Source organism: Falco peregrinus, chromosome W, assembly GCF_023634155.1.
Source record: "Falco peregrinus isolate bFalPer1 chromosome W, bFalPer1.pri, whole genome shotgun sequence".
Lineage (NCBI taxonomy): Eukaryota > Metazoa > Chordata > Aves > Falconiformes > Falconidae > Falco > Falco peregrinus.
In genome coordinates this window covers 1067860-1082254 of record NC_073743.1, presented here as the reverse complement: position 1 = coordinate 1082254, position 14395 = coordinate 1067860, and the positions used below count along the sequence as shown (strand labels likewise).

The 14395-nt window shown below is 55.6% G+C and overlaps 1 protein-coding gene across 1 annotated transcript; it reads right to left on the bottom strand.

Moving 5' to 3' along the window:
* Positions 1-6067: 6067 nt before the first annotated feature.
* Positions 6068-8625, bottom strand: LOC129783096 (retinal homeobox protein Rx2-like). Its single transcript, XM_055792785.1, has 3 exons — positions 7871-8625; positions 7526-7755; positions 6068-6911 (listed from the first exon to the last, which is right to left on the bottom strand). Exons 1-3 carry the CDS (start codon positions 8145-8147, stop codon positions 6459-6461), a joined length of 960 nt encoding a protein of 319 aa, XP_055648760.1. The 5' UTR covers positions 8148-8625; the 3' UTR covers positions 6068-6458.
* Positions 8626-14395: the final 5770 nt, after the last annotated feature.

The following is a 14395-nucleotide window of genomic DNA, read 5'->3' as shown; positions in this document are numbered from 1 at the left end:
GGTGACGGGGGGGGCGGCCACTTCCCCGCCCCGGCGCGCGCCGCGCAGCCCCGCGGGCCTCGGAACGGCGGCGGGCGCGGCGGTGCTGAGGCCGCGGGGCTGCCTGCGCGCCTCAGCGCTGACACCCCGGCTCCCGGGGCAGCACTCGGTCGTCTCGGCGGACATCCCGGCCTGTGCCGGCCAGAGGGAGCACCCAGCATGTTCGAGTGCTGTCCCGGGCCTTTTAGAACTTAAAAATGCTTCCCCGTTTCAAGGGAACTTAAAAATGCTGTCTTTCTCCCTCTGTCCCCGTTGCCACTTGCCCAAAGGCGATGCAAAGTCTTGCCAGGGGCACACGGCAGCATGGGGAGGTTTCCTGATGTGGGGTGCCGGTCTGTCCTCCCCCCACCTCCGAGGCCACCGGCCCTCCTGGCAGGCAGGACTTGTGAGAAGGCTTCTCTGCAGCCTGGCTTCTGCCGCCAAGCGGTTTGATTTTGGCTCCGTGCGGGGCCGGATTGGGACAGCAGTGCCTACACACTTTGCCCAGACACCCAGAGGGAACGCTGCTCAGAAAGACACGAGGTAGGAGGAATCCCTAGCAGAGCAGGAGGAGCAGGAGGCAGCCTGCTCTGGGACAGTGGAGGGCAAGCCCTCGGGTCCCTAGCGACTACGCACATTACACAAAACAGGCTGCAGCTTAGCTAGTGCCAGGTACCCTTGGGGATGCTAGGCCGTCCCTGGAAAGCTTTGGTCACACGTTCCAACCAACCTTCCCCTGCCCAGCCTTGGCAGGGATAAAGGCAGAGTGGAGGAAGGAGTTGAGCAAAATAAGAGGGGCACCACAAGAACGTGCTTGGGAACCTGGCTTTAGTCTTCATGTGGCCAAGGTCACTGGAGTGAATATGTGTGTGTGTTGTACACCCAAGAAATTAAAGAGAAGAAGCCTGGCACAGAAGCCAAAGCACTGTCTGAAGACTTAAGAGATCTTTGTACAGGCTCCAGGTGGGATGCTAAGCACAGGCACCTGCTGTTGTTAGCATCCTTGGCCTCCAGCTATGGAACTGAAAGAACAGGGGGGTCTCTTGCAGAGCTGGTGCCATAAGTGCCAGGCAGGCTTACGATACTCAAAGAGCCCTCAAATGGCACTAGAGTTATGAGGTAACTCAGTCGTGCCATCCCTGTCTGAGCTTGGTTGAATCATGTTTCTCTGTGCCTCAGTTTCTCTGCATGTAAAATGGGACTCCCCTATCCCACAGATGCAGCATAAAATAAACTGGAAGGGTATTTTTTAGGATGTCGTGGGGAAGGGATGAGGAAGCAGCGTGTTCATGACCAGTTCATGATAAACTGTGAAGCCACGAACAATAGCAGGTTTTCCTGCCATACAAGCTGTCCTGGTTTTGAGTCATGCTGCAGTCAGCGAGGCCTTTGAGCAATAACAAGCTGCTGGTGAGCCAGTCTTCCTGAGGAGCCCTTGGTTTAAAAGCATTCCTTAAAACTAGCATCCCCCTTGCTGACATTCTGGATTCACCCAGAGGCCCGCCTTATACTCCCTGCCCCTGCCTCTTCACTGAGATGGAATCAAAGGAGAGAGATCTGACGTACCTGCACTGGTCAGCAGCTGGAACACCACCTATCCTCTTTATTTACTCCAACACTCCCTCCTGCATCAGCAGCCAAAGCTTCAGTTCTTACCTCTTCTTGCCTCCACCCAAATTTCTGCTGCCTCCATTTAAACTCTTTTGAATGTTTTGCCTAGCTGACTTTAACTGCATTTCTACACAAAACCAAACATTTCAGAGCTGATTTCACAGTTCTTAGTGGGGCAGAAATGTCATATGACAGAGGGATGACTGCCAAATGTCAGCCAGTTTTCACATCATGCATTGGCGGAACACAGAGATGCTCACAGAGAGGAGAGAAAATACTTATTCTACAAGAAAAACTGGTAATGTTATCAGAGCCACCAGTGTCCTGGTCAAACTAGCTTTTTGCTCTGCTCTCTTTTTGTTTGTTTCATTCCAACATTTTCTCCTGTGGTAGGATTTTTTAAATGGGTACTCTGTGATTGACAAACTGCTGAAGGAAGTTGATAAAGAAGTCCCAAGGTTTATAACCCGTGGCATTGGTGACACAGGAAGATGCTTGACTGCATAGGAGAAAGAACCTGAGTGTCCAGCCCAAAAACACTGTAGCTGAAGGAAAGCCCCTTGAATTAATGCCTGTTGGAGTTGGACTTCATCATATGTCCCAACAGACTGAACTGATAAAAGGTGCAGCCAGGAGCTTTGAACAGGTAAGTGAGATTTTTCAACAGTAAGTCACTAAACGTTCTTACTTGAAACCCCTGTCAGGTGCAGCTGAGGCAGACAGAAAGAAGATCCTCCAACTCTCCATCTCACCTGCAGACACTGGCATGTCCTCAACAGAGGAGGGGGACAGTATTGCCCTCAACCCCAACAGCTCATAACAGATATTTAAATTGTGACTGAGCTCTGTGTGTTTCCCTCTCACAGGGGCTGTGACCCAAGGTGGCTGAGGAGCAAACATGATGGCCAGCCTGCTGCTCCGGGGGGATGACAGCTTCTCCTGACCCCATCCAGCAGGGATTGAGGACCAGGCCTGGACAGAGCACCGGTCTCGCTCCACTGGAAAGCAACTGAGCTAAACTTCATGTCAAAACTCTCCTTGTCTTATGTAGGTCAGGTATCTTTGCTAGTTTTCTTGAATACTGACAAGATTCTGACCAGGGGTGGGAAGGAAGAAAGGTAAGTTCAACCCAGTGAGACACAAATGGGGAAGGAAAGGAAAGGGGAAGGAGCTCCTTGGCTTCTGACATCAGCTGCCCTCCCCAAGGCCCCTTTGGCAATGTAAGAGTCCAGTCTGACCAGTAGCAGACACATCTTGTTTTGCCTCCTGTTCCCAGTGAGGTTCGTGCCCCCTCAGTAGTTATTTGCCCCACGCTGAGAAGGGAGGTGCAGTACTCCCAGAAGCAGGGATCTGTGCCATGGAAGGCTAGCAAGGATTCCTTGCCATGGAGCAATCCCTCCCAGGAGTCTCTCAGGGCAGCCCTTGCCAACTGCCTCATATCCAGGACACTGAGTGAAAACCAATTTTTTTTTGGGAAAACTCTTAAGAAGTATTTACAGCTTCACCCGCCAAAGCCTATACACTTCCATGAGTAGCTACGACCGCTGACAGACCCTGTCCTATGAGTCCACCTCTCCCTCAAAAAGGTGGTGTGCTGTGGTTTGCGAAAGAACATTCACTGTCTGCAACTGTCTCATTGCAAAGGAGTAAATTTCATAGTATTTTCACTGGCAGTCTTTTATCAGTATTCTTCTTCCTTAGAAGTTCAGATGTTGCAAAGTAGTCAAATATAGGCACTAAACCCGCTATCTTGCTAATACAGTTTAAGCAAAAGAAGAAAGATCACTCAGAAAAGGCCAGGCTAATAGCCTTAGCAAAGTTAGAGTAAAGAAGTGGTTAAGGATCTAGATGATTTAATCCAGTTTTAAGAAAAGGTTTTACAGTGAGCAATTAGATGCTGTTTAAGGAATTAATCACTAATGGGTCATTAACTCTGACTGCTATTGTACACTTAACAAGCCGAGGCAGGATTATTAGACTCGGCACCCAATTAAGAAGGAGAAGATATTTACAACAAAATGAACAAATGGGCTTTTAAAATGGAATGGGACAATTTGAAAGAAAGTGTAGGAACACAGGAAACTAGACAGGGTACAGGAAAGATACGAGTTTGCATATGCCTCTGTCCCTTTATTTGTTTGGGCACAGACAGGTAAATATTTTTCACTTATGTTTAGCTGCTTAAAATACTTATTTTTAGCAATAAACTCATAGCTTTCCTTGAAGGACATGACTGCACACAGTTCATTCATTACAGGGTTCACATGTTCACATATAACAAAAGACCCGCTTTAATGTGTCAGTAAAAGAACAAACACAACAAACACCATAGCCTGGCGTAACCTTTCTTTTTTGCTTGCAGGTGTTGGATCAGGTGCTTAATAGAAGTGAAAAGGTTTCTTCAGCTGCTGTTTCTGCTGTCCTGTCACTGTGTTTCTATCTACTGTTAGTTTTTAACTAACTAACTTCGATCTCAAGTAACCAGGCATCAGTGCTAGTTACAGCGCTGATCAGAACCCCGGGGGGGTGGGGGGGTGTCGTCTTTCCAATGGCTTTGCAGGATACAGAACTGGAGGCAACAGAGAGGGCAGTAGTGTCAAAATGTGGAAAAGCATCACTGGAATCTTGGGGAATTGCCTGTTAATCACGAGCAGTAAGGACAGGTAAAAGCTGTTGGGCAACAGTCAGATGTACTCACAGACAGGAGGGTTTTCAGCACCAGAGCCACAGCTGGACTGCAGCCAACAAAGATAAGTGGAGTTGTTCCTGCCCCCAGGGAGGAAGAGTGTGCACAGCCTGTGCCATCGTTTGTTAGTGTGTGTGCACTACTGATGCAGCCCAGGGTGTGCAGGCACTTCTCAAGCACACCAAAAAACATCCTTCCGTTGTGGCCACTGCCTGGCAAACTCTGCATCCTTGGTAATGCAAACAAAGCTCACCTGTGAAAGGACCACTGGAGTAAGGCCTGAAAACTGAAGTGGGTACTGCTTCTGCTCTCCTCCCCTCACCCCAGCAGCTGACTCAGGTCTCCTTACCAGAAGTTAGCAAAATATCTCCTTGGTCCCGACAGCAACAGCGCTTTCTTTTCTTGACAGCATGGTACTTTCTTTGACGAGGCAGCACCAAGCTGTGGGCTGGGGAGGCTGGGCACCACCACGGATACACAAACACTGACAGGTCCAGAGCCCAGCAGGAAGGTCCTGCCCACGTAGGGCCACATTGCCTTGGAACTTGGCAGGGACCACTCACTGGGCCTCCCTGGCACCCCCAGGACCAACACAGCTCAGGGAAGGAAGGCCTGGGGCCCTGGTGCAGCATGCACTCCAGTCTGGAGAGGTGGATTGGATCCACAGGGAGGCCAGGGAGAGAGGAAAAGGCATTGCAAAATAGAGGGATTCCCATTATCATCTGTAAAAGCAGCTCTCCAGACAATAGACGGGGGCTGCTGTGGAGAAGGCTGTGAAGGGATGTTTAGAAACTGCTGTCTAAGGTTAAAAAGCTCTCTGAAGTGAAGCTGAACAAAGCTGACATACTTGTTTCTGACAGGACTCTTAAAAGATACGCACAGATTGTGAAAATATAATTAGACACCAGCCTTTGTCTGGCCACAACGAATGGGAAATGGTGAAAGGAGAGGTCTCCCAGTCTGCATTGAATCATCCCAGGATACAATGAGGGCACTTGTGCATCCTTCTCTCTTCCCTAATGAGAAATGTTAATTGCCACAACCTCCAGAGTGTGTAGAGCACCCCGTGCCCAGTGGAGGAGAAGGGGTGTTTCGTTACAGCTTCTCAGCCCCATTACAGGCAGTAACAGAGATAATGGAAAATAAAGATGCTGCAGTTTTAGTTTCGGCAGCTTGGCAGTGGGCGCTGGGTGGGTGGGAGAATGAGCATGGCCCTGCGCTGTGCCAACCTCGGGGGCTGCACTGGGCAGGACGCACCTGGCAGGTTCCCACTGGCGGCTCCAGCCACCCAGCCAGGCAGCCAGCACCCAGTCAGCTACTGCCTGTCTTCCCCTGCGGGCGGCTGGGCTGCGGGGGCATGGGGCCTGGCAGCACCCATGAGTCCCCTTCCCTGAAGAGGCAGCAAGGGCCAGGGGACTGGCGCCAACCCCAGCCTGCTGGGGTGGGGGTGGACAAAGCCCACCAAAACGCAGGGCTGCCCCAGTAGGGCAGCTGTAGGAGTGTTGCGCCCGGCCCGTGGGCCACCAGAGCCCTGGCCCCTCCTTGTCGAGCAGGCAGCCAGAGCCAGGTGCGCTCCCCACCACGGGTCTGCAGGCCCCAGCACTCACAGCCAGTGGGGCAGGGTCCTGCTGCCACAGCAGGAGGGAGGAGGGCCCACCGCCTGGCCTGTCCCACCCCTCTGTGCGTCACAGGCAGCGGAGGGTCTGGCCCAAGCAGCCTGTTCAGGTGCAGAAACACAATGTGCAGCCCTCATGCAGGTCATGCCATTTAATGGTGCAAAAGCAGAAAACCCTCCCTTGGTAACGCAGGCCTCGGTTCCCAGCCACCTTACTTACACAGCTCTTCACCCTACTGCAGCTTTTATTGCAACTAAAGCGTCCAGCCAAGGAGGGAGAGCAAAAGAGACTTTTTTTTTTTTTTTCCTAAGCTATGATCAGGCCCCTAACTCTGCAGGGCACTTGGAAAAGGGAAGTAAAAGGACCACAAAATACAAAGCAAGTCAAGGTGTGGGGGAAAGGCTGGCGCAAAGGACAGCCCTCCCTTGCCTGGCTGTCTGGAGGAGCCAGAACGGGTCAGGGGCATCCCTTGGCTGTCCCAGGACCGGTCTTCCCCGTGGGCTTGTCCCAGGCGCTGAAGAGGGAGTTCAGATTGTCTGCCAGGGTTTGCCGATGGACTGGATGTGCTCCTTGGCCTTCAGCCGTAAGGCGGCAATGCTGGTGTTGCGCGGGTCTGCCTCGTCCAAGGGGAACTTGTCCACAAAGGTGGCCCCACACTGGTAAGGCGGCGGTGGCCCCATTGCCCCCAGAGGCTGCAGCGCATGGGTCACGGCCGGAGAGTTCAGGAAGGGCGGTGGTGTGTAGCTGCCAGGCAGGCTCTGCGGTGAGGCCACAAAGCCGGGCAGGGTCTGCAGGGCCGTGCTGCTGGCCACAGGTGGGCTGAGCCACGTCTCAAGGGGCAGGTTGCTGCTGAGAGGACCCATGGGTGTCGCCTGGGGGGAGCAGTTGAAGGAGAGAATAGGCGAGTCCTGCAGCTTCATGGAGGTCACCTCCAGCTTCTCCTGCCGCCTCCACTTGGCCCGTCTGTTCTGAAACCACACCTGCAAGCACAGCCACATCAGCCAGGCCACGGGGCTGTCCCTGCCGAGGCAGAGGCTCTCCCCAGGGTGCAGCAGCACGCAACGGAGTGAGGGAAACGCAAAGATGCTGCATGCGCCACCGTGCCGAGCTAGGGCAGCAGGAGGTCCTGCCGCGTTCCCCCACGGCCCGGCAGCCCTGCGCTCGGCAGGGAGCAGCGTTGCGGGAAAGCAGCCCGGCGACAGCCCCGCCGCAGAGCCGGCTCGGCTGCCCACTAGCCACCCGCTGGCCTACCGCTAGCTGCTGCCCCGCTGCACCGCGGCTTCGGCTGCCCAGGCCGGGCCGCGCCAGGCAAAGGGCAGCGGCGGGCCGGGCGGAGGCCCGACCCCGCGGCCGCCGAACGGAAAACGAGCCCGGGCTCCCCCTCTCCCGCCGGCCGCCGCGAAGGACGGCGCCATCTCCAGAAGCGGCCGGCGGCGCTGGTGCCGGGCCGGGTACCGGGCCCGCGGGCCGGCGCCGCTCCGACCGCCGGGGCTGCGGGTCCACGCCGGGCCGGGGGCTCCCGGCGCCGGAAACGCGGCGCCGCGCCGGGCTGTGCGGGGGTTCCCGGCGCCGGTGGGGCGGGGGCGGGCGTTACCTGAACGCGGACCTCGGGGAGGTTGACCTTCATGGCGAGCTCCTCGCGGCTGTACACGTCGGGGTAGTGGGACTTCTCGAAGGCGCGCTCCAGCTCGTGGAGCTGGTACGTGGTGAAGGTGGTGCGGTTCCGTCGGTGCTTCTTCTTGGGCTGCTCCTTGTCCGACGGCTTCCCCTCGCCGCTGCTGCCGGCGGGTAGCTCGGGGCTGGCACTGCCGGGGCAGTACGGCTCTGCGAGGGAAAGAAGGGCGGGTCACGGGGATCGCGATCTCCCCGCCGGGCCCGCCGAGGGAGCGGAGGAGAGGCGCCCGCCCACCCCCCGGCGCATCTCGCCCGCCGCGCTCACCTTGGAAGCGCTCGGTGCGACCCTGGGGCTCGACTGGCGGCGGCTCGACGGGCATCTTGGGCAGGCAGTGCCGGGGACCCCGCCTGTCCGCCTCCTTGGCGCTGCCGGCGCTGCCGTCGGGCGGGAAGGGGCCCAGCAGGCCGTCCTCCTTGGTGAACCCCAGGATGGCCTCGATGCTGTGCAGCCTCGACGGGTTCCCCCCGGGGCTCCGCGCCGCCTGCGCGGACAGCGAGAAGGCGCCCTCGGCCATGGCGAGCGGGGCGCCGGGCGGGTGCATGGGGCGGCCGGCCCCGGCGCGGCGTTGCGGTCCTCGTCCGGCCCCGGGGCGGCGCGGGCAGCTCTGGCACGGCACCGCCCGGCGGGCTGGCCTCCTTGGGGCGGGGTAGGAGTGCCGGGGGGCGGTGGGCGACGGGGAAGGCGAGGCCCCCTCGCCGCTCCGGCACGGCGGGGGAGGCTGGGAATCCCCAGGGCCCCGCCGGCAGCGCCCGCCACCGCCCCCCGCCCCGCGCCGGCCGCCCCGCCCCGCCGGCCCCGGCCCCAGACGGCGCCGGGCGATGCCATCCGGGGCCCTCGAGGCGGGGCGGGCCGGCCCCCGCTGCTGCCGGGGGCTGGCCCAGGCCGGGCGCCCCGCCGAGTCCCGCAATTGGAGCCCCGGGGCCAGGGCCAGGCCGAGCGCCGTCGGAAACCGCCGTGGGGCCGGCGGCCGCGGGGTGCGGGGGAGCGGGCCGGCCCGGCGGGGGCCGCGGGCCGGGGCCGCGCCGGACGGGCCCGGGAGCGGGGGCTCCGCGGAGGGGGGGGGGCCTGGTCGGCAAGCCAGCGGGTGTCCGGGGCAGTGCCCGGGGCCGTGCTGCGGGATCTCCGCGCCTCCCCGAACCGCCTTCCCTCGGCAGCCCCAGCCGTCGGCCGGCCCTGGCGTTCTTCAGGTGCCGGTGACACAGGTGATCTCTCCAGAGGTGACAGCCAGGAGGGTGCCGCGGCGCCGCGCGGTGTCACGTGCGGAGGGTGAAGAGCAGCGGGGGTAACAGCGCCGGGGCCGTGGTCCCCGGCCGGGCCAGGTGCCCTGCGTCTGGCTGCCCTCGGGGCCGGACCTGCGGGCCGGGGGGCGGCCGGGCTCTGCAGAGCTCTGCGGGAGGGGCTCAGCCTCTCGACCCTCGCAAGTCCGGGGAAGGCGCTGGACATGGTTTCTGAGGAAATTGCCCAAGGTGTTGCTATAGGACAGGCCCCGGGAGAAGCGCTGGCCCCGGAACACGATCCTCCACGGGGCGAGCGGGGCTGGGCGGCCAGAGGCAGGGCCAGGCCCCGGGGGAAGCTGCGGGATGCTGCGGAAGGGCAGGCAGCCCCCACCTTGCTGGGGGCTTGGCTTGGTGGAGGGCACGGGCTGGACGCAGTACTGGCCAGGCAACGGCATTGTGTCCTCTGCCTCCAACTTACTCCTTCCCTGCATCAGTATTTTTCCAGCTTTTCTCTTTCCGTCACTTAGTCCCTTTTTATGCTAGCACTTGCCAGTTCCTCTGAGGCACCAGCCATCCTTCGTCCCAGCTGCCGTGGTGAGCACAGTAACATCCAGAGTGGTTTTCAGCCTGCACTAAGCTTTGAAGATGCTTCCGTGTCAAGCCTGTGGAGTCTGTATGTGAATGAAAAACAGCACTGCTGCTGCTTCTTCCAGATATATTAGCTACTCTAATAAAAGGTACGACCTCACCCTCAACAAATCTTCATTTTTGCTACCCCCCCCCACCCCCACCCCAACAGGAGATATTTTGTGTAGATTTGAATCGCTTCAAAACAAAGATTGGCAGTGCTTGCCCCTGCCAGTGCCTGCACCTTTATAAAGTTTATGGCCTGATGTCCGAAAGTTAATCCCCTGTAGAAGCGCTCAGTTTTTCCTAGCTCCAGGTGAGGTTTGCTTTCACTGACTGCTTTCGGACAGGAGGCAGGGGAGCGGGTTGGGGCCTAAAGAACTCAGCCATCCATTGGCAAAGGGGGAAGAGGCCGACAGGAGAGACAAGAAGAGGTTAGCGTGGCTTTTGTGCACAATATGAAAAGCAAGTCAATACCATTGTAGGGGCATTGGAGGGTACTCAAAGCAGTCAGCCAGGGGCCATTGTGTTCCTTTAATCTACATGTGTATTTCCCAAGAACTCTATTAGTGAAGATGAATGAATTGTGCAATGTCCCTAATTTCTTCTAATTTGGAGCTGGGGTTTTACAGCACTCACAACCAGCACAAAACATGCCTGTCCCTCCAGAAGCCCTGGGCAAACTTGGGAATTGTTTCTGCTTGTTGTGGCCAAAAAAATGATAGCAAGGTGAGACACAGGAGCAACAACCCTTTAGCCAGCCTCTGGTCTGGCAGTAGTGCTGTAAAGGACATTGGGTCCTGGCACAGATGCTGCTTTTAGGGCACCTGTCAAAATTTTCAAATGCAGGGACAAGACTCAGATTTTTTGCTGTTATAATCACAATGCAAATGTACGGCAAAAAAACTTCCAGCCCCAAAGCCAGGTACATAACCCACAAAGTACATGAGGCACACCTTCCTCCCGAACAGAGAAGAACCCTCTTTCTTCGGCAGTAGATTATTACAGTTGTATTTGCTGTACAAAACTGCATCTACCACTATAGCATCCTTCTTGCAGGGGAATGGAGTTGTACAAAGAGGAAGCGACTTCCTTGGTCACAATCTGCAAAAATCTGAAAAAAGCCTACAATCCTGTCGTGGAACAGAGAGCAGCTCTGACTCTTCTGGCTCCAGATGTCTCTTTTTCTCTCTTCCCATGTTTCAGGCACAGACTGTGATGCCCTGACACACACATGAGGCATCGCGCTGCTTTGGGGGGGGGGGAGGAAGGCTTAACGGTTCCTCTGATAATTGAGAGACTAACACAGAGGGTTTAGGATGGCAAAGAAAGGTAACTGTCTGAACATTTCCCTTTGAGTCTAATGTATTGGCTGTTGGCTAAATCCCTCGCTGCCACAGAGACCCTGGGATGTGTGTCATACTAGTATGTAGTCTCAAAAATTGATACTGTGGTATATCACAGCTTTGCAAAGACCATTTACCTTTGGAAATTTGCAGGGGCAATCAGGATCAATATTCAGTATGGGATGAAAAAAGTGGGATTTCTTACCTGCCTTTCCAAAAGCTAGCCCCTCTTCCAGCACCTTTTTTAGGTTTTTTTGCAATGTATTATTAGAACAATCACTGCTGAACTTACGTTTGGAAGGTAGCAAAAATTCTCAAGATTGACAATCTCTAAAGCACAGCTGTGTGCTATAACCTCCTTCCTGTGCATGCCCAGTGAAGACTACATGGGAATAGTTTTGATCCTGTTGGTGCTGTTGAGACATACGTATGGGATGTGGCTTTACACAATGAAAGCAGCAGCATAAAATGCCACAGATTCTTGCTTCCTTTCCTCCTGTCTTTTCTTTATGTCAAGCTGAAATAATTACTGCCTTGCAGAGCAGACATTTGAAGCTGAAGTCACTCTGCAGGTGGGACGTTGCTCTCCAGAGCAGTGATGTGCAGCAGGGAGTGCCTCACAGAAAGATAAACAGGACTTTCAAGGTCAGACGGCAAATCGAAGGGGTCGGGGGGTGGGGTCGGGGTGGGGAGTGCGTCAAGGGGAAGGGGGAGTACTCACTCAGCAGGAACCTGTACCATGCTGCAGTTTGCATGCTCTGTATCATCCAACAGATGTTGTCAAAACCAGGAAAAACTGGCTTTGCTTTTTTTTCTCCCAAGAAGTTCTTAAGCATGCAGTTTAAGAACTCTGAAAGCTTCATGTATGAGGAAGCTGCTGCTGTACCTTGACAGTCACCTCCTGCTTTTTTTCTGGTGAGATTTTTCTTTATCCACCCCTTGGAGAGCAGTTGTGTTTTCTCCATCACTTACAGGGTGCTCTGTGGCATGCAGGAATCACAGAGAAAGCACTGAGCAGCCCCCGGTGCAGTGCAGTGCCTGAGCCGCCGTGGAGCTGGGGTGCTGTGAGTGTGGGACCAGCTGTGGGTGCTCTGGGAGCAGGGCGGCATGGGCCTGGTGCGTGGACTCTGACAGTTAGGCTCACCGCGCTCAGCCATTCCCCCTGAGGGAGGGAGTGGAGATTCATGCTATAAGGCTATATTAATGCAATCCTTCTTTACTTGTTTTCCAATTAGCTTAATTGAATTCAGATTGCTTAAAAGTGGGCACTAGAGACATTTATCTTGATGGGATGATGGCCTTGAGCTCCAGCGATCCTATTAACTGTAAGAACCCAAATCCCAGGTAGGGTCTGTGCAGCAGTAGCTCCCATGTGACCTAATGCCTTAATCTGCTCCTCTTCCGTGCAGCGCGCACACACATATGCATATATGCATATATGTACATGTGCATTTGTGCACACCTGCACGCAAGTGCATCCCCACGCACAGAGCCCAGCACACATGCACACGCATGCAAGTGTCTGCCCCTTAAGATTTCAGCGGCCTTAGGCAGAAGGCTGTTTAGTGCAAGACACTGGAGAAACACTTTCCTCTCTCTTAAGAGCTGGACTGGAGTCAGTGCACTGCCTGCCAGCCTGGCCCGCTCTGCTCCAGACTTCCCCATGGTCTGTCCCCTGGGCTAAGCATCTAGGGAAGTGCATGCCTGGTGACGTGTGGCTCCACCACCTCCTATCAGCATGCCTCCCCAGGCCTGCAGCTGCAGTCTGAGGACAGGGACAGGCAGGGCTGCGGGGCTGCACCTTGCTGGTGCTGGCAGGGAGCAGGGCAGCCACCTCCAGTGGGGTGAGAATCAGACTCCTGCTGAGGGCAGCTGTGTCCTGGCAATCACAGCACCCTGTGCAGGGGGCTCTTAGGGGCGTTTGGGGCAACAGTTCTGCCCCCCCCCCCCCCCCCCCCCCCCCCAGCACGGGGCCAGGACCCACTTTGCCCCATCACTCCTGTGCACAGCCTGATGATAGCCACAAGGCAGATGCAAGCCCTAGCCGCAGCATGCCAAGGAAACTGTATGCAAGCTCAGGGCAGAAACCAGCTCCTCGTGCAAAGTAGCCCAGCTCTGCCACTCCAGACCGAGAGCTTTTAAGTCTCTGGCTCTAAAAATGGTGCCTAGGGCAGCCTGCTCCCCTCCCAGCAGCAGACCAGCATGGCTGTGGCCAGTGCCAGGGCTGGGGAGCATCCCACACTGTGGATGGGGAGGGCCCCCGTCCTGCACCAGCTTGCAGCCACCTCCCAGCCCCGCTCACCTCTGCCAGCTCTGACATGTTTTTGGAATCTCATTAATCGCTTGTTTGGTGATTCTGACTGTACTTTCTTCTCTGACCCTTTAAACCATGAAAATGCTGATCCTATATGTGCTGATGAATTTAATTAGCTCCTTTAAACCACCAGATGCTTTCAATAAGATTTTCAGGATGTCCCAGGCACATTTTAATTCAAAGGTCAAAAGCCTGAGGCTTGTTTACTTTTGTGTTTTATAGGTAAGACAATGCAGTCTGTAAAGTAACAGAACAGTACAGAGACACCTACAAATATTTATACAAATACAGAGGGAAACTGATTGATTCCCACAAGTCAAAGGCCACTTGAACTGAGCTGGCAACTATTTTAACTACTTTATATAAAGACCACCTAAAAGAGCCCGCTTGTCTTTCTACACAGATAATGAAATTCTCTGGTGACATGAGAGAAGGATCCCAAGAGACAGAAATAGGATCAGAAGTCTCTTGGTTTTAGGCAGTGTTTGAGTCAGTGTTAGTATTTGCTAGCTCTGATGCTTGATGAATGTGCTGAAGATAGGTCTTCTCTAAAGAAATGACCTATTACAACGGGAGAGTGGCTGACATCCTTTTCTGAGTGGAGGAGGGCATCCTCTGGGAAAAACAAGGAAGGTAAACTTGACAACTTGTATGATTCTTAAGCAAGAAAGAAGTAAGCAAGAAGAAAAGGCCTGTTTTCTTGGGACTACAACAGGGAAAATATTTGATACTTTTTCAAATGACTCTATGCCACTTATATTTGAATAGCGATTGCTGAAGGAGCCTTCCTAAGATGATCTCTTGCATCCAAGAGCGGTCCCACAGAGGACAGGAACAACAGCTGCCACCTCGGCCTGTCCCTGAGCCGGTAGCTCCCACATCGCTGCCAGGAGCCGTGAGGTTGCCACAGTACCCAGGCAGTGGGGCAGGGCTCAGCCCCACACTGCCCCAGAGAGGTGCAAGGGAGGACAAAGGCAGGTGGCTGGGCACACCGGCAGCTCCGGGAGGCCAAGCAGGGCTGTGGCAGGGAGGCAGGTCCAAGGCCAAGCTGGGAAGTCGGGATTTGGCCCAGTGATCACCAGGCAGGTCCTGGGTCCAGCTGGCAAGCCTGTTTGCAGGGACTGTGTTGCAGCCAGGCACAGATGTGGCTGTGGCCAAGCTGGTGACAGACACCAGGTACAGCATGGTTTGGGCAGGGGCTGGAGGTGCAGTCCTGAGCTTAACTGGAGGCCCAGGGCCATGGAACTTGCGGACAGCCAGTTCTCCAGACTGCCCAGCATCTCTC